The sequence below is a fragment of the Neoarthrinium moseri genome, assembly GCF_022829205.1.
Source record: "Neoarthrinium moseri strain CBS 164.80 chromosome Unknown scaffold8_Wmoseri_CBS_16480, whole genome shotgun sequence".
Taxonomy (NCBI): Eukaryota; Fungi; Ascomycota; class Sordariomycetes; order Amphisphaeriales; family Apiosporaceae; genus Neoarthrinium; species Neoarthrinium moseri.
In genome coordinates this window covers 953,146-978,463 of record NW_026055122.1, presented here as the reverse complement: position 1 = coordinate 978,463, position 25,318 = coordinate 953,146, and the positions used below count along the sequence as shown (strand labels likewise).

The window sequence follows — 25,318 nt, the reverse complement described above, 5'->3', positions numbered from 1 at the left end:
GCCGCAGAGACACGACGATTCGCGCGGCCGGCAGGGTAAGAGAATTAATTCACCGGACGTTCACGTCAGCTCGATGGCCGTGCTTGATAAGAACAGAAGAAAAAAAAATCCCGGGACCGTTGCGCTCGCTCTCGCTGATCTGCTCTTGTTCCTCATCTGCCAGACCGGGGGGTCTGAGATGCGGACGGCGGAAATTCATCAAAAGGAGTGCCATGAAACAACAGCGACCAGGATTGTTGTTGGACGGGCTGGAGGGGCGGAGACCAACAGTGGGCCGCCGCCCCAGTGGCAGGAGGCACGGCCCAGCGCCGGCCCAGTGTGCTCATTTAAAGTGGCCAGGTGGGAGGCTAAGAAAAATATCAATGGGGCCCCTCCCCAAGGCCCCCCCTGTGCAGCTCCGGATCGCCATCAACCATGAGAGCTGTTCTCATCTGCCCAGTCCACTTTCGATTGCGTGCAGCAACGACCGTTCTGCCGTTGTCGTTGAAGCGGAGCCTTCCCATTTCCCAGCTACCGTTTCGACCCAGCAGGAGACAGGGTGGACGCGCACTGCAGTGGCTCTATTGTTGTGTACATGAGCTGGCCAGCTGCACAGTTGTGTGTCCGACGGCGCATTGTCGATCTGGCTAGTGTGGTACTCTAGGTGCCTACCATCCGGTGGCCGGTATCATAATAAGTCTGACAGCCAGACGGACACCTTTTGCAGCGCCTGGCCGACAACTAGGACGCCCACTAACCCTGAGCCTTTTTGCTGGGAGCAGCACACGCGACTCGACGCTGTTCCCGGCCAGGAATAGATCACCAGAGCTGCAGAGCTAGGTGCATGACCGCCGCCGACTAAACTCTGCCGTATGCATCAAGCTCCTATCTCTAGGGTTCATCCTCAGTGGAAAAAATGTGCCTCCTATTCTGTTTATATCCCGACGGCTATGCGCCAGAGAATTATCTGCCGTAATCGCCCTGATGCCCGATGTCCTCGAAATAAACAGCCAATCAGCATCTCTCGCCAGGCCCGAGAAACAAAGCTGTCGCATTGACGACGTAATTAATACTGAGTACCCCGGCCCGCCCTTCTCACTGGCCCTACCGGCCGTCTGCAAGGGGTTTTGTTCCGCTTGGTAGAAACGCGTCGGCGAAATCAAAACTGGGACCTGTACGAGTTCCTTGTACACAGTAGCAGCATTGTCCACGCTGTTATAGCAACGATCCTGTTCCTACATTCATGCTTCCTTTCCGCTTCGCTGGCCAAAGTTCAACCGTCCGTTTCATACTGGATTTTGCCTTGCTGCGCTGCAGTTGCAAGGGTGTAAGTACCTTTCCGCCATCGTTCCTGCGCTAGCCTGTGGACGTTATCCGGGGAGCACGGCCGGTCCCGGTGCCACGGTCAAAGTTCCAAGATTCGCCAGTGTGTGGATGTCCAAGATCCTCTGCGAAGAGGAGGAGCACCTGAGCAATTGTGCATTATCGCCGAAAAATGCTTACTATTCACCGTCAATAACAGCTACCAGGATATGCTTCGCTTGCATTGAAGTGGTAGATCCTCCCATGACGGTACGACACAAGATCCCCTACAAGTAGGTACTGGGACTCGACGTACTTTGGGCCAGTGCCCCACCACCCGAGGATGGTAATTCCTGCGTGGAAGCCCACAGTTGGCAGCAATAGCAGAATCTCATTCATATCCACGCATTGGAAGTAGAATCGGTGGTTCACTGCAGTTGTTGCTTGCTATGCTCGAGTAGGTTGGTCGTCGGGATGCATAGAGTTCATGCACCCGGATTTGTCTCAACAGTTGACCTGCTCCTTGGAGGCTTGCAAACGCTCACAAGTTGGCTCACCGAGATGCTAACTGGCACTGCGGTGCCACATGCAGCATGCTACGCTTGAGCCTCATTTCTTTCTGGGTGAGGCTCCTGGTTCTAATGCTGCGCTCAACTGCCGCCAATACTTGTGGTAGTGTGGCTGGAATGTTGACATCATGGACTTTATTGGGGACCGGCTAGCCCAAGCTCTGCCAAAATACGCAACAGCCTCGTCAGCCTCAAAAAAACACCAATGACTGTCGTCGCCCCCACGTGAATAGCGAATACATGCGACTTTGAAATCCACGATGGGCAACCCCAGGGTGATATACTGGTTCCGCACAGATCTTCGCTTGCACGACTCACCTGCATTGAAGGCCGCATTGGACCTAAACCCGGACGTGTTGTGGCCTATATTTACGTGGGATCCTCACTATGTGTATAGGGCCAAGGGAGGTGTAAATAGATGGCAGTACTTGTGAGCAAACTCGCTAGATGCTCCGAGACTCCCACATATTAACAGACATCTCAGGTTTGATTGTCAGAATGATCTCTCAGAGTCAATCACCAAACTCAATCCAAAGTCAAAGCTCTTTGTGGTACGCGAGGCGCCACAGACGGTGATGCCCAAGCTTTTCAAAGCGTGGAAAGTGACACATCTGGTCTTTGAGAAGGATACAGACTCTTACGGTCGGGAGAGGGACAAAGTCGTCGTCGACTTGGCCAAGAAAGCTGGTGTGAAAGTCATCAGTCCCTACGGTAGAACGCTGTGGGATTCCGACGACTTGGTTGCTCAGAATGGCGGAAAGCCAACCATGTCTATCACCCAGCTTCAGGCGGCCGGAAAGAAGGTAGGCAAGATCCCGAGGCCCCTTCCGGCGCCGAAACATCTTCCCGATCCCGGGGACATGCCGCTCGACTTCGGCCTTGAGTCCCCCGACCCCAAGCCAGACGTCAATGCTCCTCTGCGTGATGGGAAAGACCAGGCATACACGAGTCTAGCTGGGCCCAAGGGCGACTTCGCCATCGAGACACTGGAAGAACTTGGGTTTCCAGCAGCGACTACACCTCATCGTGGCGGTGAGACGCGCGCTCTTAAGGCCCTCGAACACATCATTGCCGATGAAGAGTACGCTGCTACATTCCAAAAACCAAAGACCAGCCCGGCAGCCTTCAGACCGCAGTCTACAACATTGCTATCTCCCCATCTGCACTTTGGCTCGCTGTCAGTCCGCCTGTTCTACTGGCGTGTGCAAGACCTCGTCGACAAGTACAAGGGTGCCTCTTCGCCGCCGGAGAGCCTGACGGGCCAGCTCCTATTCCGCGACATGTACTTTGCAGCGCAGGCGGCCATCGGCTCGCCCTTCGTTCAGACTCTCAACAACCCGTACGTGCGCTTCGTGCCGTGGCACCTGCCGTCCAAGGCCGAGGCGGGCACGGAGACGGGCACCAACGCCGCCAGCGGGGCGTACCACGTCGACACGCCCCAGGCGGACCAGTGGTTCCAGCGGTGGAAGCACGGGGTGACGGGGTTCCCGTGGATCGACGCGCTGATGCGGCAGCTGCGGGCCGAGGGCTGGATCCACCACCTGGGCCGGCACGCCGTCGCGTGCTTCCTGACGCGCGGCGGCTGCTACGTGCACTGGGAGCGCGGCGCCGACGTCTTCGAGGAGCTGCTGCTCGACCACGAGCCCGCCTGCAACGCCGGCAACTGGCAGTGGCTCAGCTGCACCGCCTTCTTCGCCCAGTACTATCGCTGCTACAGCCCCGTCGCGTTCGGCCAGAAGTGGGACAAGCAGGGCGCGCTCATCCGGCACTACGTCCCCGAGCTCAAGGACCTCGACCAGAAGTACATCTACGAGCCGTGGAAGGCGCCCCGGGCTGCGCTGGACAAGGCCGGCGTCCAGGTCGAGGGCGATGGGCTGGGGGAGCGGAGGAAGGGCACGTATCCGGAGCCGATGCTGGACTTCGGCGAGAGGAGAGGCGTCTGTATTGCGGCCATCAAGACGGCCTACTCGATCGGTTTGCATGGAAACGATCAGCAGGTCAAGGATGGCACGTGGAGGAAGTTGTTTGAGGACGCGGGTGAAGCGGAGATGGAGCAGTTTGAGGGGAGTGATCACGATGATGATGGCGAGTTTGCAGATGACGCTGAGCAGGAGGCGCGGAAAGGAGCTGGCAAGAGAGGTGCTGCGAAGCAAGGTCCGATGGATAAACATGTGAAAAGACTGAAGGCCTGAGATATCGTTGCTTCTATCGTACCTTGTGTGGCGTAATATAAGTCACCACCCGACACGACGATCGAGTTGCGTTGGCATCAACTTGGGAGCGAATCAACAGGGCTCGAGATGTATTCAATAGTCATTAGGTGACCTGTCACTGAGGATGTTTGATAATCAGACTCGCAAGAAACATCTTGCATATTACAACTGTGCTCCTAGTCACAACAACCTTGGAAGTCGCATAAACCAAATAATCGTCACCCATTCCCATACGCTGATGCTCTGCTTCTCTCAAGCGTATAAGTCAGGCCACCAAATCGTACATTTCCTACATCGGCAGGACTACAAGTCCATATCATATCAAACCAGAAAGTACCTAGATACATTTTAAGCGCAAAGGAACCTAATGACACATATGGCACCTGCAAAATTATCCCAAGCACGAACCGCCCAGGTCTTCGGCACGCAGTCGCCGCTCCAGCTCTCGGCGCCCCGTCTCCCACACCACGCCACCCGTCCGGCGCCGACGACCCTGCACGCCCGGCGGCTGCAGCGCCATCATCACTGCATATATGCCGCCGACCTCGGTAGACAGCCTACCGATGAAGCAAGAGACCTTGACGCAGAAACAGGATACCAAGACCATACCGGCTCATATCCGCAGGGCTCGGTACATTACAGATCCGTTCACAAACCGGGTCGCATATATAGTTTCGCATTTCCCGCTGGTTCACTGGGGCCGTCTCGCGAACTAGCTGGAGGCGTCAAGCCGGGGTTGGGGAAATCGCACGTTCCAATATGTCCTTTCAGTTTTCTTGGTGGCACAGCCGGCGCTGCGGTCGTCGCGACTCTATGCATCCTGGCTCTGTTGGGTGCGGTCTTGCGAAGGAAAGAGTCAACGCCAAAGCAAAAGAGGCAGGACCAACAGAGTGAGTTTGTCGGCAGAGATGACAACGAATACAGCGATGAATATGATGGTGGACACCTGGCTGGAGCCCGTACGAGGGCCATCGTGGAAGGAGATCATTCTACCAATGGGGAATCCTTGGTCTTGAGAAGAAGAGGTAGTGCCATATCTGACTTTGGCTCCTCTGACAGTAAGGTGCCGTGTATTACAAGGAGGAAGAGTTTCGGCGAAATGGCAGGTGAAGTGCGTTGTGCCGACAGTAACATATCAAGAGCGCATCGTGGAAATGAGGACAGGCAAAGAGCGGTTGGCAGGCCACGGGCATCACTTTGGCATGAAGAGAAAACACCGTGGCACGTGGAAGCGGAAGAGGTCATAGCCAGCGGGATTGCAGTACCACAGTCTGGTGACTGGAGAAGACGAAGGTTCACGACCAGAACATGGACTAAACAAGGCCTGTGATATGTTCAAAGATACAATTGGAGACGAGAATTCTATAGAAGGATCTTGTTGGTTACATGTGTCAGTAGGATTATGCACATCGATATTGAAGCAGGGGGCCTAGGCAATTCCAATATATCCACAAGACCTTGGTAACTTCGACTGCAGCCACGCCATCGGAAATCTTAACATCTCACACTCCATGGCAGGGACAAGTCATGGTTTCTCGCAGTTATGGATATCCGTCAAACTGGTGGGGGTTCTCTTCCAGTCGGCCCCATCACAGTCACGGCCTGTATGGGCAAGTGGGCAAATGGTGTTGGAACCAAGGAGAAAAGACGTCTATTGGTATAGTGGTACAGTGGCGGCAGCGTCCCCATATTATTTTGTTCGTGCGTCCTCCACCGTGATGCCGCAATCCTAATTCCACAAGTGCTGCGCGACACTGCTGTTGTTTGCTGTCGGTCGGTGCATCGTTTTGAGGGTCTCTATGCCGAGCGCTTGAGGTCTCTCGAGGCCTGCTTCAAGCTCCAGTTGCACTCCTCGTACGCCCTGCCGGCACCGAAGCCGACGCCGACCCAGGCGGGCCATGCGCGGCGCTTGAAGAGGAGGACTGAGAAGACGACGCCGAAGCCGAGGCCGAGGGAGGACTTGATGAGCATGTTGGACAGGCAGCGGTCCCACTAGACGCGGCGATTGTTCTGTCAGTAGAAGCTAGGACTCCCGAGTGTTCATCGACGGATTCGGTAGTGGCCTGTCGCAGGCAGGAACGGGGACGCGCTCAATGGGCAGGGCAAGCGGGTGGTTCAATGGGTACCTTTTCGTTCAAAAGTGCCTCGCTCACAGGCCGCGAAACGGGGCTTGTGGGCGCGGGGACCGATGGGCTGGACATCTTGGGCAGACTAGATTTCAAGGAACGATCAGCTTGGGGTGGCAGTCGCGGCAGCTCGCAGAGGTGCTCACGGGATAGCAATTGGTGCCGTTGATGGTGGTTGGGCAGGCTGATTGGTGTCGTTGGATTCAAGGTTTGAGGTCGGGAGCTGGACTGTTAGCAGCTCTCAACCTTGGAAGGCTCTCACACGCTCATAGGCACATGTGCACTGGCGCCAAAATCGTGCAAGGCGGCCGGGACTTGACGGAGCTTTCCTTGGTCCGAGTGCACTGGGTTGACGTCGCTGTTGACGCTGGAACCCGAAGGCGGTGACAAGGGGTGGCAGCACTGCCGCTGGAAACAGTCTAGCCGGGCTCGACGGGGATGGCAGAATTTTGGAAATTTTGGGCGGCTCTCGACCGGCGCCGCGGGGAGCTTGGCCCAGAAAAGCAGCGTCAAGAGACCGACTTACAGGTGCAATTGCGAGAGCTGCGTCATGCGGTTTTGGCCCACGAAGCTCAAATGGCGAACGGTGACTTTCACGTGAGTTTGACTGGCACCTCTTGGTGGTGGAAGAACTAACTCCCCGTGCAGGTGAGGCAGCTTGCCCTCATCAAGGCTGCAAGGTCCCTCGAGCAAGACACCACCCGCCAGTTCGACGAAAAGATCAACGACATATGGCAGCTTCTCGCCGCCGCGAAGGGAGGCAAGTCCTCCGCCGCCGAAGAAACCATCTTGCGATGGCTCCTCAAACACATGGACGGCGCTGCCGAGTCCGCCGAGCAACTCCGACGATACCCCCTGGCGTGGACCACCCTCGGCTGCTTGTTCGAGAGGATCCCGCTGTTCTCCCTCTCCAAGATCTTCATCGAGCGCCGCCTTCTCCCCGTGTTGAAGCAGAGTGTCAAGGACGTTTCCAGACCGCAGCAGAAAGAGCTGGTGAACGGAGATGCCCCGGCCAAGCGCAAGCGCAAGAGGGACGAGCAACCTAGATTCGACATCGAGTACCTGAGATCTCCCGAAGCCCTCGTCGGATCTGCGACCGAGCTGTTTGGCGCTCTCAATCAGCTCCTATTCCGCCTCGAAGATGCTGCGGCGCAGAAGGTTGAGCACATCACCATCGGTGCAGAGCATGTTAGGTCTCTGTTCCGCGTCCCCGCCTCAGAGGCGCAGGAACTGGTTGCGCCGCTTCTTTGGATTTGCGCTCGCTCCTTAGACACTGTCCAAGGGGGTCTCAGTGGCCAGCAACAGCAGTGGATCTGGAGCTTGACTACCCTCTGGGAGTTCCACCTCGGAAGCAGCGAAGACCCCAACGAGTTTGCAAGTCGCTTATACTTCCCATGCTGCGTCGTTCTTGAGAAGCTCCGCAATCTTGACTCAAACCAGGGGAGCCAGCTTGTGAGACAGCTGTGGATCAAACAGGTCGAGCGAATGCTGATGAAAAATCTCATCAACCCAACACGAACAGTCTTTGTTAACGGCGGTGGGCTTGGGATATTTGACGTTGCCAATGCTGCAACCGTTCAGCGTGTCTCTTCTTGCATCCAGATCCTGTGGAAGCTGTCGCTGATGGCTGGGCGCAACTCTGAAGATCCCGAGTCCAAGAGCGCGCATCTGTCGTGGACCCAAAGCGTTTTCAAGTCATTACTGGAGTTCGCTGTTGAACATAAGGCGGCGAAAATTGTGGTACTACCGATGCTTGACGATGCTATAGTCTACAATTGCCCGCCTGATTCTGACACGCTTCGTCGTGTTTGTACCAGCTATGGACTCGAAGACGCCGCCACCAACTGGTTATTGGTCGCCGACATCGTCAAGTGCGACCCCGATGTGTTCCTCCTCAACGACGAGCTTCTGAACACACTATTCACCCGGACAAGCTCGGTGTCTAGCGACGATCCCAACCACAGCCTCCTAGTACACAGAGTCGTGAATCCTATGGCGGAAGCCTTTGCGAGGGCTCGTGATTTGACTGCCTTTGTTCAGAGGTGGCATGCTCAACTATCCCAGCTTCTCGACAAGTCTACCAAGCTCTCTTCGAACCAGTCTGTATGGGTCGACTTGAGCGTACGACAACAATGTGGAAAACTGCTTCAAGAATCGCTATCCACGAAGCAATTGTCGAGCCTGGTTGATTGGCTCGAGGGTCAGGATCAAGCCAGTGGTAGCTACCTGGTTATCCTTGACGCAATCTGCCAGGGCGTCCACGACGAGGCTTATATCTCGGCCCTTGGCTCCAGGCTGTTTGACATCAGTTTCCAAGACAAATCTCAATCCCAGTGTTCGCCTGAGATCCAATCCCTCCGATGGCGGATAACTGGCACAACCACGCGTTGGGTCCCCTCTGGCGAAGTCCACCGGATTTGGAAGAAAACAAAGGCAGACTTGTCCAAGGTCCTTTCCGAGGGCGCTCTCTCGGACCGCGCTACTTATGAGGCGTTTACATACTGCTCAAACATGTGTCTGGTAAACTTGCCACACGGTCCTGAGTTGGCAGATATCCTAACTCTTGCACGATCGTTCCTGCAAAGACTTGTGGCAGAGTCAGAATCGAGCCGCGATACTGCAGTATTGTCGCCCTTCCTAAATCTTGCTCTCACATGGCTTCCCCAGCTAAGCCAGGCAACCGATGGCAATGGTACGGAATGGGCCTCAGATTTCATAGGCACTTTGTTCAGTCGCCTAGGATCAAGGATAGCCGCCAACGATGACGAAAAACAAATGCAGCCACTCCTGGAAGATGCCCCAACTTTACCAGGCGTGGAAGATTCGATTTACATGGTTGAGCAGATGATAAGCCCCATCATCGACAGCCTCGAAAACTCTAACCCAGGACGTGGGTGGACGAAATCAACCGCTGTCCCGAAGATCTCTGCTCTACTTACTTTCCCAAAAGAGACGTTGACGAAAGAACGGAGAAAACAGATTATGACGTCGTGGAAGGAGAACAAGTCTCACATTGACGAGAACGCCGCTTCAGACGTCACATACGCCAAACTCATCTTGCGTCTTTTGGTGCAAGTTATGTCGCAGCCCACGTTTTATACTGTAAGTCTTCAAGCCTCCAACCTAGTAGACAGTGATGCTAAATCCACATGAAGGGTATTGCATTCGAGGATCTTCGAAACATCTCGGCATACTTGTCTGCTGGTACCGTCCCCTACGTGGACGAAGTGGCTAGACTAATGATCAGGTAAAACCCTAGTCCAATTTGAGCATGCCACTTCTCCGCTAACATACACAAGCCAAATAATCGCCAATCCCGAAGCTTCGCCAGAATACCTCAGACAGATGCAGCTCTACGTGAAAGATTTAGACGTTGAACAGATTGAGGACCCAGAGGTTCATCTGATTCTCCTGAAAAACATTGTAGTCGCTCTCGATAAATCCTCCACAGCTGAGTCTGTCAAGGACATCCTTGACCGACGATCTGTCCTCAAAAGACTTCGCGAATTGGTGGAGCACAGTCTATCCCAGCTGGCCTCAAAACTGAAGAAACCTGCAAAGGTTGATGAAGGCCAAGATGAGTTGCTACTGCTTGACCTAGTCCTCCGAACTACCGACTCCATCAAGCAAGACCTAGCTTCTCGTCCGATCAAGCTGTCCTCCAAGACAGTCACTAGACTGGAAAATGCGGGCGAGACGCTCGCATCAAGAGGCATAGCCACTGGCTGGAAACTACAGATCTTTTTGGCCCAAAATCAGAAGACGCCAGACTCCTCTATTTTGATGACCCAGGCCAGCCGGCCCTGCCAGATAAGCCCGGAGGATCAGTGGGTTAACGACCTCGTTGATGCGGTGACCAGAGAGTCAGACGCAGCATCGAGATTGGATGTCCTTGCCCACCTTGTGAGCAGTTCTTCTGCTTGGCAAAATCCTAGTGTCCCGTATATGATCATATCTCGGCTCATTGATACGATTCAAGGTATGATTACTTATCTGGTTGTTCTTGAACGATGTTTACTAAGGAAAAATCCAGTGACGGGACCTCTATCAGTCAGCATCGCAGGAAGCGAGAACTTTGACCTTGCAAGACTGCAAGTCATCCTGATCCACACGCTGTCCAAATCATCGTCGTTGGAACAGTTTAAGAACATTGCACAAGTAGTCGAGCTGCTCCTCGACAAGCACGCAAACTCTATGACGCAAGTAAACATCGAGGCGACCCTTGACGCCATTGCTTCCGTGTGTTCCGCATCAGGTCCCGAGATCAAGGACTCAAATGCCGCTGGCGAGATCTTTGCGACTCTCTACCGTTTGACGGCAATCATCATCAGACGGCACCGCTTGCGTCTTGAGGGCCACCACCATCTTCTCGTGACAACGCTCCAGGCTCTTCTCCGCGTGCTCCTGGCGAACCCTTCGGCCCCACAGTCGAAGCAAATCGCAAGCTTCACCCAACCCCCATGGCTAGAAACCCGTCTCACGGCGCGCCATGCGGTCAAGTTTACGCGCCTCTTGACGCTCATCTGCGAACCCAGCGCGGCGTCCGTCGCCCGCAGAAAGAATAGCAGCCTTGACTCCGCCACCGATGTCGTGAAACGGTCGGCGGGCCAGTACATGTTCCGCGTACTCATGCTGTACATCAAGATGCAGCTGGAGGGCGATATACCCAGGGATGTCCGGAAGGAGCTGCAGACGGGCTTCTATTCCATCCTTAGCGTTACCCCTGAGACCTGCTTGAGGATCATGAACGAGAGTATGGATGCTTCGGGCCGGGCCATCTTCAGGACGACATATGCGGACTTCAAGAAGTTTGGGAAGTGGACGGGCATCTAGATCATCACTGTTGACATTTAGACAGTACTGGACCAGTTCGAGATAGTGTTAATGGGTACTTTCGTATTACCAAGAGACCTGTAGATAACAATGTAACTAAAATACGCAATTATGATCCCACGAACTAAATTTCTGTGCATCGAGGAGCTTTGAACACGAAATCCCGCCTGCGGACTCTTGTTACCAGTAAAGTTGGCCGTCTGGCTCCCGATGTTTCCTTCATATATAAGCGCCCCAGGGTTGCCCTCTAGGTTGAATGGAAAGACGAGAGGGAACCCCGGAGAAAAGAAATACAATAATATGCTCCGAGAATTGGACTCACGGAGGGACAACCTCTGACGAATCAGAGACGGCTTCGCGCACCACTGTACCATTGGCTGCGCTCGTTGACATACCCCCGCGACTGGTGATGGGTGCGCCGGTGCACCTTCGTGGAAGAATGCCTTGTTATGCTGATACACAAGGACCCTGCGCCGTCACCGACCTCAGGCAGACATAGTTGTCCGGCCATCCTGTCACCAGCCCCCCTTTTACGTTATGTTTCATGGACGTAGCTCGGCCGGATGGTTTTCAAGTGAAATCTATGGGAAATGTGTACGTGTTTGATTACGCTCGTGGCTTCGTGTGATAACTGATCTGAGTCCATTAGAAGTTCTAGACCGCGTTACACCTCCGAGTTCATACATTGCTCTCCGCGAGCAGTTGCCCCGGGCCCCAGTATACTCATCCGATCTTCGCAAGAGGCGAAGTCTAGAACTGCCAGGGCAACCAAACACGCAAACAACCATAGCCAGCCAAAGTGATTCGGTAGAGTCCAGATCCTAACGCTTCCTTCCTTGCAGTAGCAAATCAGTCAAGATCATAGACTCTTCCTGTCGTTGGGGGAGTACAAAAGGTCCCTTGCCTGCACCCATTCTTAGTTTCTCCTCCTCCCTTGCTTCTGTTCTTCGCACCTCACCACATTCTCAAACCGACCAAGCCTCACCAATCTTCGAGAAGCGATATCATTGACATCTCACTGCTTTGCTGTGATAAACCAAGTCAACACTTCTCGACGTCTTTGACATTCGTTGCCTCAAGCACAAATCCTTCCGTACATCTCACTCAAGCACTCATTTTCCCCCATTAATCATGAAGCTTACTTCGTTCGTCACCACTATCGTCATTGGTGTCACTGGTGCAGTAGGTATGTCCGCAGGTGTTCCGGCTGCCGTCGCTGCTGTTGCCATTGCCAGCTTCCGGCTCGCTCAGGGCTTGCCCTTGGATTCCGCTGTCGACGATAAACGCGACGAGGTATGTGATCATCTTTCACTGTTATTCCAGCAGAAGCTCGCCGAGGTTCCAGTTCCAATCCCATCGAAATCTAACAACCCATTGTTCAGCAGGGCTCTATCGAGAAGCGATGGCCCTGGAAGAGAGTCGTGGCAACTCTGCAGGCCAAGAACACCGCCGACTGGCCCTGGCCGTCAACCATCACCACCGACGTCGACATGGCCACGGTCACCGGGACCGACGTCACCTTGTCTCAGGTCGCGACTACTACGCTCGCGTCGTCCACTGTCACCGCCACCTTGACTGCCGATGCCCAGCTCGACAAGGCTCAGGATATCGACAAGAGATGGCCCTGGCTGCGGGTCATCGCCACGCTTCAGGCCGAGGACTCTGTTGCTTGGCCTTGGACGTCCACCATCACCACCGATGTGGACATGGCCACTGTTACCGGAACCGAGCTCACTTTGACCGAAGTTGCCACCACCACGCTCGACTCTTCCACCGTCACCGCGACCCTGACTGCTGACGTAGCCGTCGACACTGCCTCGCTGATCCAGCGCTGGCCGTGGCCTGCAACCGTCACAGCTACCTTGGCTGCGGAGAACTCAGCCGCCTGGCCTAGGACCTCAACCGTCACCGCTACGTTCACCGAGGCCCCGAAGGCTACCGACTGGCCTCTGCGAGAGACTGCTACGACTACTGTTTCGGACTCGACCGTCACAGCCGTACTGACTGCTGTGTCTCCTACTGACTGGCCCTGGGCCATCAACGGTGAGATTCGTGTATAATTTCATCAAAAGGAAGCTGTGACTTGGCATCAGGTACTCGGGGTGTGTTAGAGCCCTAAGGGGCCCAGTCAATGGCTGGGATGGGCTGGCAATATGGGGATGGAGTTGCTGCAATGCTGGACTTGATGCTTCTGAGTTATACGTCCCCGGTAGATCAATTGATCACATTATAGCCTGATCCATGTCCCCCGTGGACTTCTAACACGTCAACACAGAGACATTTGCGTTAAAAGTCCCTTAATTCACCTTGCATAACGACTACATGAGTATAAAGCAGTATAAAACACTAACTGCCAGTGGGTATCTCCAAACGCCATGCATTACGCCACATGCGTTGTACACAACACATTGGTCATGTCGAAAATATCATACCATGTCTCTTGGCTCCTCAAATACACCTTAACGTTATCTCTCGGATATAATGCGGATGATTGACCGACAAGCGGTTTCTAATGGTTTCTTTCATATACGCACTGTCATACGCGCATAAGAAAAACGTAGCTAAAAAAGGCAATAATAATTATCGATGCGACCACAAGGGCAGCGGAGAAGGCCTGAGTCTGGAAGTGAAACTGCTCGTGATACTGCGGATTGGGTGTTAGCTTGAATTTATTACAATGGAAGAAGAAAGAGGCATATTACCAGCTTCTGGAGTTTCTGAAACTCTTTGATCTTTTTGAGATCGCGGCTGCTCTGTGCCTTCATGGTGTGAACCACTTCATGAAGATGGTCGACAATACTGGCCATCCCAACGATGGACTGGGCAGCAGCATTGAGCTCCTTGGTCGAGTGTCGCATGTTCTCGAGAGAATCAGCAATCTCCTCCAGACTGTCGTGAACCTCATCAAGTGTGCTCATACCCATGGCAGAAGACATGTTCAGAGTGTTCTCCATAGCTTCTGCAATGTTTTGCATCGTAGCGACGGCCTGGGTCTGCTGGATGCTCGCGAGCCTCCTCGCAGAAGCGTTCTCTGCCTGCGACCCCGTCAGTAAAACGGAATGGACAAAAGTACCGAGTAAGCAAGTCCCGAGATCCTCATACGCCACGGTCCCCCCAGCATCACTGTGTCCATCCCACAACAGTACCCCGCAAAGCAATGCTCCACGCAGCGGCAAATTATTCGATCAAGTCGCGCCTCACCGACCGCACCCGAAGGCCGGACTTACAGTAAGGATCCCCACTGCGCTTTCAATACGCACCTAGAGAGACCGCAGGAAGGAATCTCTCTAGCCAGGCTGAACCCCGAAGGATGACCTGGGATGAACAGCAGCTGCGACAGCACGCCCAGCACATACTCCTTTCCTGGTCCACGGCAGGGCGTACCGAAGGGTGAGTGCCCCTACCCAAAGGAGGGAGGTTTGGGATGGCAAACACACATGCCTCGGCACACTGCTGGCCGTGGAGGAACCCCCAACGAGTCTTGTGCTGTTTGGGATGGCGTCTGTCCGGAAGTGACGGGCTGGCAGAGAGACCGGGCAAGGAAAACGGGGTGGGGGATGGTTACCTCAGTCATGGGCGCAGAGGTGGTGGTCGCTTCGCTGCGACGGGGAGGAGAAGTGTCTTGATCCATTGAACAGTGACGACAAAGGTTAGCAATGAGTGAAGAAATAAGAGGTATAAAAGAGCTGGGTGAATGAACACGTGCCAGTCGTGTTGCCGTGACGCGGATTTCTGATGGGGCGCCGCAAGCTTGTGGTGGGGTAGAAAAGGGATTGCGGTTTGCGTTTCCAAAGAGTCAATAATGATGCCTCAGGGTGGAGGATCCAGGCAAGATGCACGATTTCCTGCCCCACCACATTGAAAATCTCGAAGCGACAGCCTAAATCATAGGTCATACCCGAGAACAGATATGACGGCTAGTGGCGATAAAAAGTTGATGAGTTGTGGTGCCAGGTCTTGATGGTGGGTTGCGACGAGAGGTGGGAGTGCTGACGATGATGGGAACGATGGGGGACCAGAAGATTTCAGCCCGTGGGCATATCGATGAATCCGATCGAGTATTTTGCTTACCTTGAGCAAAGCTATGGAAGCGACTCGGAGATGATGGCCAGAAAAACCCGGTGCAGCGAGAGCTGAGCAGATGCGTGAAGCACTTCGGAGTTGTGATGTGTGAGGAAAGTTGATTTGCGGTGGTGAGTACTGGTCCTTATGTATTGAAAGAAGCAAGGCATCTAGGATTCTGCTGGCAATTTGCGCCTTGGGAAGAATCCCGCCGCCGTAAGCTGTGGCCCCGCCGTTTTGATGTTAATGTATGATCAAAAAATGGTTTCATTGTTGTTGGCCCGGAAGCTGCCGGCCCAATGTGATCCGGGATACATCGGACATGTAGTGGGTGGGGCCCGAGAAAAGTGGAGATTTCACGGAAGGCATGCTCACGATCACCTCCGGGCGCATGGATCACGATAAGTAGGGGTAGTGTAAGTTAGCGACCGGTAATTTCTTTGGCAAATGCACCTCTTCGTGTTCTAGAAGTCTTGTTGTTAAATTTATTATTGCCTTTCGCTGCCTTTGTTGGCTGGTGAGCTTGATACTGACTGGCAGTAGGCACGCTTACTCGATTGTTGTTAGTAGTCGTGATTGTGCCACACTTTCCGTTGGATGAACATATACGCTTCAACGACGCACAACCAATAGTTTTCAGTTGTTCAGACGAATATTAGATTCACCTGAGGTCCTGGCAGACACGAATGACGTGTGCGTAAAACTTGGCCATTCGATGCTATTTCAACTTTCACGCCAGACACACGATTGCTCAGTCAGGTTGTTGCTCAGTTTAAAACTTTCTCTATGACAAGCCTATGGACTCCACTATGGTCTGACAGAACATTACTCATTGGATAATGCCCGGCAATCAATTTGGGGCCGTTCTTGGTCTCAGAAGATCCTCTTGTAAACGATGCGCTGAGAGGGGAGAGCCTCTACAGAATCGACAAGTACTAAGGGGCATCCTCAGCCCGAGCAATATGTAGGCACTATGCCAGATACTTATGTCCATAGCATCTCTACATTATCTCATTCCATATGTATCTACATTTGGCTCATATAATTCGCTTTATTTATGTCGCATTCATGACTACTCGTAACACTACGTTGATTATTACAACGTCGTGGCATGTTTCTAGTGACGAAAGAGTCATCAATTTCGTAAAGCTCCATATCAGTCATATTCAAACCTACAAGGCCTTGCTACTGAGAACAGCAATAGGTAAGGCTCGTGGATGCCTGCGTAGGAAGAAAATCCCATTCAAAGACATGACCGACCTCGAAAATATTTTCCCTTTGAAAGTAATGTAACAATTCATTTAATCACGACAGAACTCTAGACATTTGGATACAGATGAGACACCATATTACATAGTCCGTAGTTTTGTGGCTGTCGGAGAGCACATCCTGTACTTAGACACATCTCCGTCTCTAGTCCCTTGGCGGCCAGTGGAGCAGTACTATGGTACGACACCCCACACCTGCAACATTGGAAGTATTGAGAGCCATATGTAGAGTGGAGTACACACGACGACTCCGTGCAAGCGAACAAAGGTTGAGCTCATGCCCGGATTCCAAAATCGTCTGGCGGTTTACGGCTTAGGAATGCACCACGGTGTTTGTACTGGCCAAGGATCAAATTTGAGTTCCTAGTGTAGAACCCATACCGTCAAACCCACACTTCAATCCTGTCTACTACGAGAACACACGTACAAACCCAACCAGATATTACTGAGCATATAACTATACCGCCTAACTGATTAATGCAAAAGCTTTGTGGCATGCTTGGCCAGGGGTTCGGGGCTAGATTCATATGAAGAGATAGGGAGATAGGGAGTCTAGCGCACCCCCACATTCAACGCAATACCTCCTCCGGAGCCCTCCGAAAACTTCGGTATCGACACAACAGCGAACAATTAGACAGAAACCCAGCACCAGGCTCAATGCCCGGTTTGGCGTTATCCAATCGGCCAATTAGTCCGCGCTCGTATCTACAAGTTTCCGATCCTAGTTAATCATGACGAGAAAGAAATCGAGGCGGTAGCAGGGATTGCCAAGCTAACGATGGCGCAACAACCTTATCAAAACTCGCAATTGGTCTTGGCGGCATATATGAAAGGCGATAATCCTGCTATCTTGAGAGCTAGCTTTTGCCTAGCTTTCGCCCAGTATTTGCCCAGTATTTGCCCAGACAGATTGGCGTGCTTGTCAACTCTGTTTCCTTGTCTACGAAACCACGGCGGATAGCTTGAGAAGCTAACATAGCCATGGGTTAGTCTCCTCTATCCGACATATAGTACCGACACGCATATTTCTAATTTAACTTCTCTATAGCCGAGAATGTCGTTGGTCTGACCGTCCAGAAAATCGTCGAACCCGATGCTCCTCAAGGCTTCAGCTCGGATAAGACGCAGCATGCCGGAATCGTTGCTACCGAGTCTGCGAGTCAAGGTTCTGACGATGGAAACGTCGAGTCGCAACTGAATTCAGCAACCGAGACTGGTCGGATCGTTGACGATGCGTATCCGGCGCCCACCGAAGAAGAGCGCACAACGCTCCGTAAAGTCCACGACTCAATCCCTCTGATATCTTGGTCACTCTGCATTGTGGAAATGGCCGAGCGAGCATCCTACTATGGTGTCAAGGCCGCGTTCAACAACTACATGCAATTCCCATTGCCCGAGGGCGGTCCTGGTACTGGTGCTATCAATCCCAACAAACCGAATTCCCACGCCGGTGCATTGAACCTTGGTCTTCAGACTGCTTCGGCCTTGGGACTCATGTTTACATTCCTCGCCTATGTTATCCCCATCTTCGGCGCTTGGATCGCAGATGTCAAGATTGGCCGTTACAAAGCCATAGTTTGGGGTGTCATTATTGGGGGTGTTGCACATGTCATTATGATTGGAGGCGCTGCCCCCGGTCTTCTGCAAGCGGGACGAGGAGTTGCAGTCTTTCTCATCAGCTTCGCTCTCCTAGCCATTGGAGCCGGAATTTTCAAACCAAACGTCGCGCCGACAGTCATCGATCAATACAAATACCAGCGAGAGTACACGAAGGTACTGAAGTCAGGAGAGAAGGTGCTTGTCGACCCAGAGACGACTATCAACCATATCATGCTCATCTTCTACGCCTTTGTCAACGTCGGTGCCTTTTTTTCGATCGCTGTGGTTTACATCGAAAAGTACCACAGCTTCTGGTTGGCTTACCTGGTGCCAGGGGTTGTCTACTTCCTTCTGCCAATAATGCTAGCTTTCACGTATAAGCGCACCATCCGAACGCCGCCTCAAGGTTCCGATTTGACTCGATTTATCAAGATCACTGTCAGTGCTTTGAAGGCGAGCAAGGGGAATATTTTCTCGCAGAATTTGTGGCACAATGTGAGACCGTCTACATTGGCCGAAGGTGACGTCCTTGCCGATTACTCGGAGAAAAACGTTGATGACGTACGACGCACCTGGCAAGCCGTCCAGATCTTCCTTTACATTCCTGTGTGGAATCTGAATGATGGAGGTGTCGGAAGCGTCCAGAGCAACCAGGGTGCGGCTATGACTTCTAATGGTGCCCCCAATGACTTACTAAGTCACTTCAACCCATTGGTCATCATTTTCTTCGCTCCGTTCATGGCTCATATTGTTTACCCTTTCTTGAAGCGAAGAAACATCAAGTTTGGTCGCATTAGCCGAATGACTTTCGGTTTCATGCTTGCCACCATATCATCCGTAATTGGTGCCATCGTTCAATACCGTGTTTACGAGACAAGCCCATGGTATGCTTCCACTTGATGAGTCACTTGATCTGACATCCAGAACGCTGACATGAATTACCAAACAGTGGCTATGAAGCCAGCACTTGCGACGACGTGTCGCCTCTCTCCATTTGGTGGCAAATACCTAATGTGGCACTCGGCGCGATGTCTGAGATTTTTGTTAACGTGACCGCATACGAGCTTGCTTACGCACGCGCTCCTGAACATATGAGGAGTACCGTCGTAGCACTCTTCTTGTTCATGACAGCTTTGAGCAGCGCTCTGGGCGAGATTTTGATTCCAGCTATCGACGATCCTACTCTAGTTTGGGCCTGGGCTGCCCCAGCTATTGCTCTGTTCGTTCAAACCATCATCTTTTGGTGGAGACATCGCAACATCAATGATGATGTTTTCATGACGCATGCAGAGGATTTCGAGCAGGACGTAGCTCACGAGAAGAAGCTAGGGAATGAGAATGACAAGTAATTGGGCATTCGGGTACATATTGAGCACACCACGTTTCTGCCGGTCTTCTTGGCAGAACGTGAATCTATTTACCAGCAAAGACTCCATACATAAAAAAGACACACTATGTATTAAGTGATTTTTATTGTAGAGGTTATCGCCAATAGTGGAGTACGGTGTTGTAGAAAGTTTTCTAGTGGTAGCACGCCATTCCCCACAAGGATGGCAGACATCACAATCATTCCTTGATTACGGCATCCTTTCAGCCGTTTGCCGAAGGTCTTGTCGACTCATTAGAGAGAGTCGTAAATAGTACAACATATCGCGCTCGGCCTGTTACGATTAAGGGCTCGACCACCACTACGGGGTAGGTCTTGTTCCTTTGGGGGCCGGTCAGTTTTGGAAAACCTGAATAGGCAGCCATATCTTTCGCAACATGGCTGTATTTTTTTTGTCGGTGCAGCATTGACACGCGAAGTAGTCTTTAGGCAGTGATCTGCGCTGCATGGTAATGGGACTCCAAGGTCCAGTTCAATAACGAGCTATGGCGTGCTATTTCAGGGAGAGAGCATAGAGTCAGTGATTATATATATTGTACCGGCGTCCGAAGTGACTGGTCTGAAGTTGGTCTGATGCGCGCTTTTGGGGGTGCAGTTAACAAGAACCCAAGTTTCGAGTTAGGTTTGAGATCCTTCGCTATGGCAATACAACGCCTTGCTCAGTTTTATCGCTCGTGTCTTTTCCAGGTCATAATAGTTGGCCTCGTCAGTCTTTGTGAGCCAGGTATATGGACTGCTCTCAACAACCTGGGAGCTGGAGGTCAAGCTAGTGTATGATGTCTGGCCGATTCTGTTACCTTATGGCTGATTCGTTGACAATTGCCGCTAGCCATTCCTCAATAATGCGGCCAATGCGCTCACCTACGGTCTCATGTCTGTTGGATGTGCAATAGCAGGCGGTGTATCCAATAAGATTACGCCAAAGTGGGCACTAGTCCTTGGAGCAGCATTCTACACCCCTTATGCGGCGGGGCTCTATTGCAACAACCGTTACGGGAATGAGTGGTTCATGCTTCTTGGCGCTGGGCTTTGTGGTATAGGAGCATCTCTTCTATGGGCTAGTGAGGCAGCCATTGCCGTTGGGTACCCAGAAGAGGCCAAGAGGGGGAAGTGAGTTTCATCTTCGTTCGATCCTAATCCCCTGTGCGGATATTGACATGATATCGATACAGGTACATCGCCATTTGGATGGGAATCAGGCAGTTTGGACCCTTGATTGGCGGTTCCATTTCACTGGCAATCAATGTAAACACTCGATCAACCGGCAAAGTGAGCTACAACACGTACCTCGGACTCATCGCCATCTCTGCTCTTGGAGCGCCCATTGCGCTCCTATTATCGCAGCCTCAAAAAGTTGTCAGGAGCGATGGGACGAAAATTGCGTACATGAGGCAGACAAGTCTTTCTGTTGAAACACGTGCCATTTGGAGACAGCTGAAAAGCTCATACCTCCTGCTTCTGGTGCCGGTTTTTCTTGCGGGCCAGTTCGGTGTAACTTACCAGAGCAACTACTTGACAAGTGAGTGCTTTCTTGCGCAATACTCATATACATGACAAGCAAATATCGAAGCATCGCTGATCTATCCCACAGCATACTTTACAGTCCGCTCTCGTGCACTTGCCTCGTTCCTGACAGCCGTAGTGGGTTTCGGTGCTAACCTGATAACGGGCTATTTGCTGGATTTGCCACGCGTTTCTCAGAGAGCAAAGTCTCGCGCCGTATACATCGGGATTGCGATGTTTATTAGCGCTTGCTGGATCTGGAATGCGATCGTGGAGGTGCAGCTTTCTCACCAGGAGTCGACAGCTTTCGATATCGGCGGCAGTTCATTCGGCGACTCTGCCTTTGCAGTTTACCTGTTCTTCCGCTTTTTTTACGAGGCGCTGCAAACATACCTTTACTGGTTGATGGGTGAAGTCGGCAAAGGCGTGGCTTCGGAGGAGTACCGACACGGGGATGTGGCGCGTACGACAGGTATTCTACGCTCATGGGAATCTATTGGCAGTACGATAGCGTATGTAGTTGGAGCAACGCACTGGTCGAACTTGAACCAGATGATCCTAGGGTTGGTGCTGTGGTTTGCCACAATACCTCCCACTGTAGTTGCTTTGTACGGCCGCTGGGAGCCAGAGGTAGGCGTTGCGGAGGCAAGACCAACGCCGGATAGCAGTAGTGTTGAGGAGCAGAAGGTGGCCGTCGCTGTGAAGGCGTGAGCACTCGGCCGTGGTTACAAGTAGCTTCATACCTTGTTTGCTTGTCAAATGGGATCAAAAAGAGGCGAGCTGTCGCAAACTTATCCTAATAAGACCTAGCGCCACTAAAAAAGAGTCCTTCATTCACCTGAGATGATACCGTGTCTTCTTGTCTTTCCTCTATTTTCTTAGATCGTGGCACAGCACTTGGGGTGATGCTTCGGGTCAACGGATGGAAATTCAGAAACACCAAATTTCTGGGCAATTGCACCAAAGACTAGCGGAAGAGATAGGAACAAAAACATGGTGACCCTGCAGCTCTGCTGAATAATACCGGGATCTAGGGTCTAAAGTGCCAGGGTCCCCCCTTGAATTCGTGCTAAAACAAGTCGGGACGATACACCCCTGATGAAATCTACTGTATAAGGTATGTTCCCCTTACTACCATAGTACATAGTAGTGGAACCGTATCATACGACATTTCGGAGTACCGGAACTCCATTGATTGGACAGTATCTGATGGTCTACGTCTCATACAAGTTTTAAGATTGAATTCTGCAAAGACTTTTGGCCCTCCTCACTTGGGGTTAGGTCAACAAATGCTTAGACATGGTGGCACGACAGGAGCCAAGGGGACCAGTGTCTCAAGTCAATTCTTCATGTTCATCTGAAGGTATTCACTTTTTAGATGACTTGGCGAGCCACAATGTGCCCTTTGTAAGTGGTACGACACCTTCTCGAGAAAGGACAAACATGGCCAGCCATTCGTCGACATGCTAGTAATAGACCTTGTGCGGCTAGGGTTCGGCTTCAGGTTCTATGCCGGATGGTATGAAGACCCCAAATGAGCGCTCAAGACCACGGATCGAGCATTTAAACCACTACCAATGTTATCGCAGTGAAGTCAGATGGTGACAAACGATACTATTAGTAGATACTAGTACTGGCTACCAGATATGAAAGCCTCAATACTTCTCCCAGCAAGCAGCACATCATTGCCCGCCGCTTTTGGGTAACGCCCTCATTTCTTGCCACCCGCACCGCCAGTCGCACCTGGGTAGTCCCAGTCATTGTGGATTCCAGGGTTCGGAGCCCCTTTGGGCACTGCCATCGATGCACGCTCTTCTTGTACTGTGATTTCTTGTGCAACCATAATTCCATTCTCTTTCGAGCCTCTCCTATTTTGATCACTGACCAAGATATGCTCGTCGCTGGCCCAACCGCTGCCGTGAGGCACAGACAGTGGATGTCCGGTAGGTTTTTTGCGGTTCTTAGAGAAGGCATCAGAGGGATTTCGGTCCTCCAACTGGTGGCTCTTGCTGCGCCCATTTGTCGTCGTACGGCTGAAGAGGGCGCTCAACCCAATCTTTTCTGCAGCCTTGCGGATTAAAGGCTGGATGATAGGAAGGTTGGCAACAATAATGGCGACGAAGGTTTCGCGACAAGCCCACTGACTGCCCGACACTGCTCCATTGGGCCCAGCCTGTGAAAAATTAAGTTAATGCTATACGGCAGCGTTAGGAGATATGTGAAATTACCGTCAGGATAACAACTGCACGAATCGTTCCTGCCATAATCACGAAAATGGCGCCACTGAATAGAGCCATCAATGTGATCTTCCTCCTTGTCCCAATCTTCACTGACCATAGCAGCTGTGAGGCGTTTTAGCTACAAGAATAGTTCGGTACCAGAGGTAAAGATAACATACTGGCAGAGGAATAGACAAGAGGTACAAATCCGTAATGATATTCGGGATGAGAATAATTAATACATAGAGTTTCGAGTTGGTTGGTTGACAGAGATCTACTTGGTTAGCACATGCGTGGTGACGGCGTGAAACTTGTAAAGTAGATGACCTACTGCCTGGATCCGGGTTGATCTGCCAAAACCTGGACATTGGCTGACATGATAGTAAAAGAGATAAGAAGACAGTGGCGTAGGTTACGCCTAGAAGGACATAGGCGATACGAACTCGTAGTCTAAGATGCGCCAGCCCCTGTGTAAGGCGGCTATAGAAAACTGCGATGCAGACTTTGAGACTCCACAAAATGAAAGCATAGAAAGACCAGCCAATGACTTGGATCTTGGACCCCCACTGTCGATTGTAGAACTCTCGTGAGCTCGGGTCGAGTGAGGCGCGCTCTTCGTCGGTCATGTAACTGTTTGTCAAGCCGTCGAACATCGCGCCGACCAGGAACGCGGCGACCGTTTCTAGGACAAACACTAACTGCGTAGATAATCGTGATATTAGTAACCCATTCAGATTGATCGACCGATCAGGGCGTTCCCCCAAACAGTAAATGGTGTTGTGACATACACCGGCGACGGGCATCAGATAGTCATCCAGTTGCCAATTGCCAATCCCAACTTGCTTCCATCGCACTTGCATGCGTATAGCAATGACAATAAGGCCTAGCGCCATCAAGGCGAACTGTTCCTCAATCGCCATTGTGGCTTTGTTGACCTGGTCGCGGTCTCCAACAGGATAGGCGTACGATGGAAAAGACGTGGAAGGGAACGAAAAACGAAACGAGAAAAGAGCAAGCTAACGCTGTGGATAAATGAAAGAACGTCGAGAACAATTGATGGTATGTTATTCATTTGGTAATTGGAACATCAAGTCCCAATCGGCTTGATGGCTACTGCATAAGGACAAGGTCAACGCTAGGTAAGCTCAAGGTGAAGAGATCGACCTTGCCGTTCCATTCCACCCCTTGCTGCTGTCGGACCTGAATCATCATATTGCAAGGGGTCATTTTCTAGAAGGCCCGGTACCCAGGGGGTTTGCATGTCATAATTGTGTATGAATGTGCTCCCCTTGCTGTAGCATGACACTACGTATCCGTACAGTGGGTAGACGTTGTGCCCGTGACCCACCACTGTTTCGGTAGAAGAGACCGAGAAAAAAGGTCAGTTTTACAGCATCTGACATCCTCACCATTCGGGCCATTCGAGCTTCGTCCCTGGACCATTATTGGCACTGTCCATCCAGTCATTTTTGCGCAAATTACTTGACCAGACTTTTGCCTGTCTTGGTAGTGCCAGAGCACGTCAATCTCGTCAGGGACCACACGGTGCTCTGTGTCGAAGCGAAGGAATGCGTGGGGCAATGCGCATGTGATATCGACGTGCCCGATACGCATTTGGCCTTTGCAGACACCCTTGATGCCCACGCAGCCACGTCAATCAGACTATGGCTACGGTGTTGACAAATTGAGGTGCCATGCCAAGCGGTATCATTATTTGCCAAACTGCCGGAAGACAAGAGCAGTCCCAGGTGGAGGTCATTGCCGGTGCCGACCCGCTATACTGGATAGTCTCTAGGCGCAAAGATCGGCGGGGTCGATTAGCAAAGAAGAGGATAGTTGAAGAGGGCGCCTGAGTCATGCTGGTCTGTCAACGGGCACCACTGACGTGCCCAAATGGCAGCCCAGGAGGCTGCAACAACGGAAACTGTTCTGGGCCGTTCTCGATCTTCATTTCCAGACTCCCTGAGAGTTCTCAATGAATTAATGAAACCCTTTCACGACATCAGCAAGGATAGGCTGGTCGAATCTCTCCGGCGATTATTCCCGCCCTTGTCGCCCCTCTTGATCTAACACTGTGGAGCTGGTCGATCGCCGCGTAAGTGATGCTCGTGGGGCTGCCGAGAGTGTGTTCAGGACCCATCAATGAGGCTCCACCACCCGGCGAGCCGTGCCTCAGCTAATGGCCCGTAGCTTGCCTGGCTGCCGCACCGCTGTTGGACTGCGGTTGGTTGGCAAGGGCAAGCCTGTCCATCTGCAAC

General features: G+C 52.2%; 7 protein-coding genes across 7 annotated transcripts; 5 read left to right on the top strand and 2 right to left on the bottom strand.

Annotated features, from left to right (window-relative positions):
- Positions 1-2,110: 2,110 nt before the first annotated feature.
- Positions 2,111-4,042, top strand: JN550_003575 (uncharacterized protein; the record flags this gene model as incomplete). Its single annotated transcript, XM_049314994.1, has 2 exons — positions 2,111-2,280; positions 2,335-4,042. The coding sequence occupies 2 exons, from the start codon at positions 2,111-2,113 to the stop codon at positions 4,040-4,042; spliced, it is 1,878 nt and encodes a 625-aa protein (XP_049174766.1).
- A 2,585-nt stretch (positions 4,043-6,627) lies between these two features.
- Positions 6,628-11,022, top strand: JN550_003574 (uncharacterized protein; the record flags this gene model as incomplete). Its single annotated transcript, XM_049314993.1, has 5 exons — positions 6,628-6,786; positions 6,838-9,291; positions 9,345-9,436; positions 9,489-10,168; positions 10,223-11,022. The coding sequence occupies 5 exons, from the start codon at positions 6,628-6,630 to the stop codon at positions 11,020-11,022; spliced, it is 4,185 nt and encodes a 1,394-aa protein (XP_049174765.1).
- Positions 11,023-12,153: 1,131 nt separating this feature from the next.
- JN550_003573 (uncharacterized protein) lies at positions 12,154-13,082 on the top strand (the record flags this gene model as incomplete). The annotated part of the gene is made up of 2 exons (XM_049314992.1): positions 12,154-12,315; positions 12,408-13,082. 2 exons carry the CDS (start codon positions 12,154-12,156, stop codon positions 13,080-13,082), a joined length of 837 nt encoding a protein of 278 aa, XP_049174764.1.
- Positions 13,083-13,558: 476 nt separating this feature from the next.
- JN550_003572 (uncharacterized protein) lies at positions 13,559-13,997 on the bottom strand (the record flags this gene model as incomplete). The annotated part of the gene is made up of 2 exons (XM_049314991.1): positions 13,559-13,666; positions 13,725-13,997. The coding sequence occupies 2 exons, from the start codon at positions 13,995-13,997 to the stop codon at positions 13,559-13,561; spliced, it is 381 nt and encodes a 126-aa protein (XP_049174763.1).
- A 3,336-nt stretch (positions 13,998-17,333) lies between these two features.
- On the top strand, positions 17,334-19,300 carry JN550_003571 (uncharacterized protein; the record flags this gene model as incomplete). The annotated part of the gene is made up of 3 exons (XM_049314989.1): positions 17,334-17,337; positions 17,401-18,835; positions 18,901-19,300. The coding sequence occupies 3 exons, from the start codon at positions 17,334-17,336 to the stop codon at positions 19,298-19,300; spliced, it is 1,839 nt and encodes a 612-aa protein (XP_049174762.1).
- A 677-nt stretch (positions 19,301-19,977) lies between these two features.
- JN550_003570 (uncharacterized protein) lies at positions 19,978-21,552 on the top strand (the record flags this gene model as incomplete). The annotated part of the gene is made up of 4 exons (XM_049314988.1): positions 19,978-20,109; positions 20,168-20,448; positions 20,511-20,857; positions 20,930-21,552. 4 exons carry the CDS (start codon positions 19,978-19,980, stop codon positions 21,550-21,552), a joined length of 1,383 nt encoding a protein of 460 aa, XP_049174761.1.
- Positions 21,553-22,552: 1,000 nt separating this feature from the next.
- JN550_003569 (uncharacterized protein) lies at positions 22,553-23,980 on the bottom strand (the record flags this gene model as incomplete). Its single annotated transcript, XM_049314987.1, has 5 exons — positions 22,553-23,014; positions 23,070-23,183; positions 23,240-23,334; positions 23,392-23,758; positions 23,849-23,980. 5 exons carry the CDS (start codon positions 23,978-23,980, stop codon positions 22,553-22,555), a joined length of 1,170 nt encoding a protein of 389 aa, XP_049174760.1.
- Between the last annotated feature and the right edge of the window lie 1,338 nt (positions 23,981-25,318).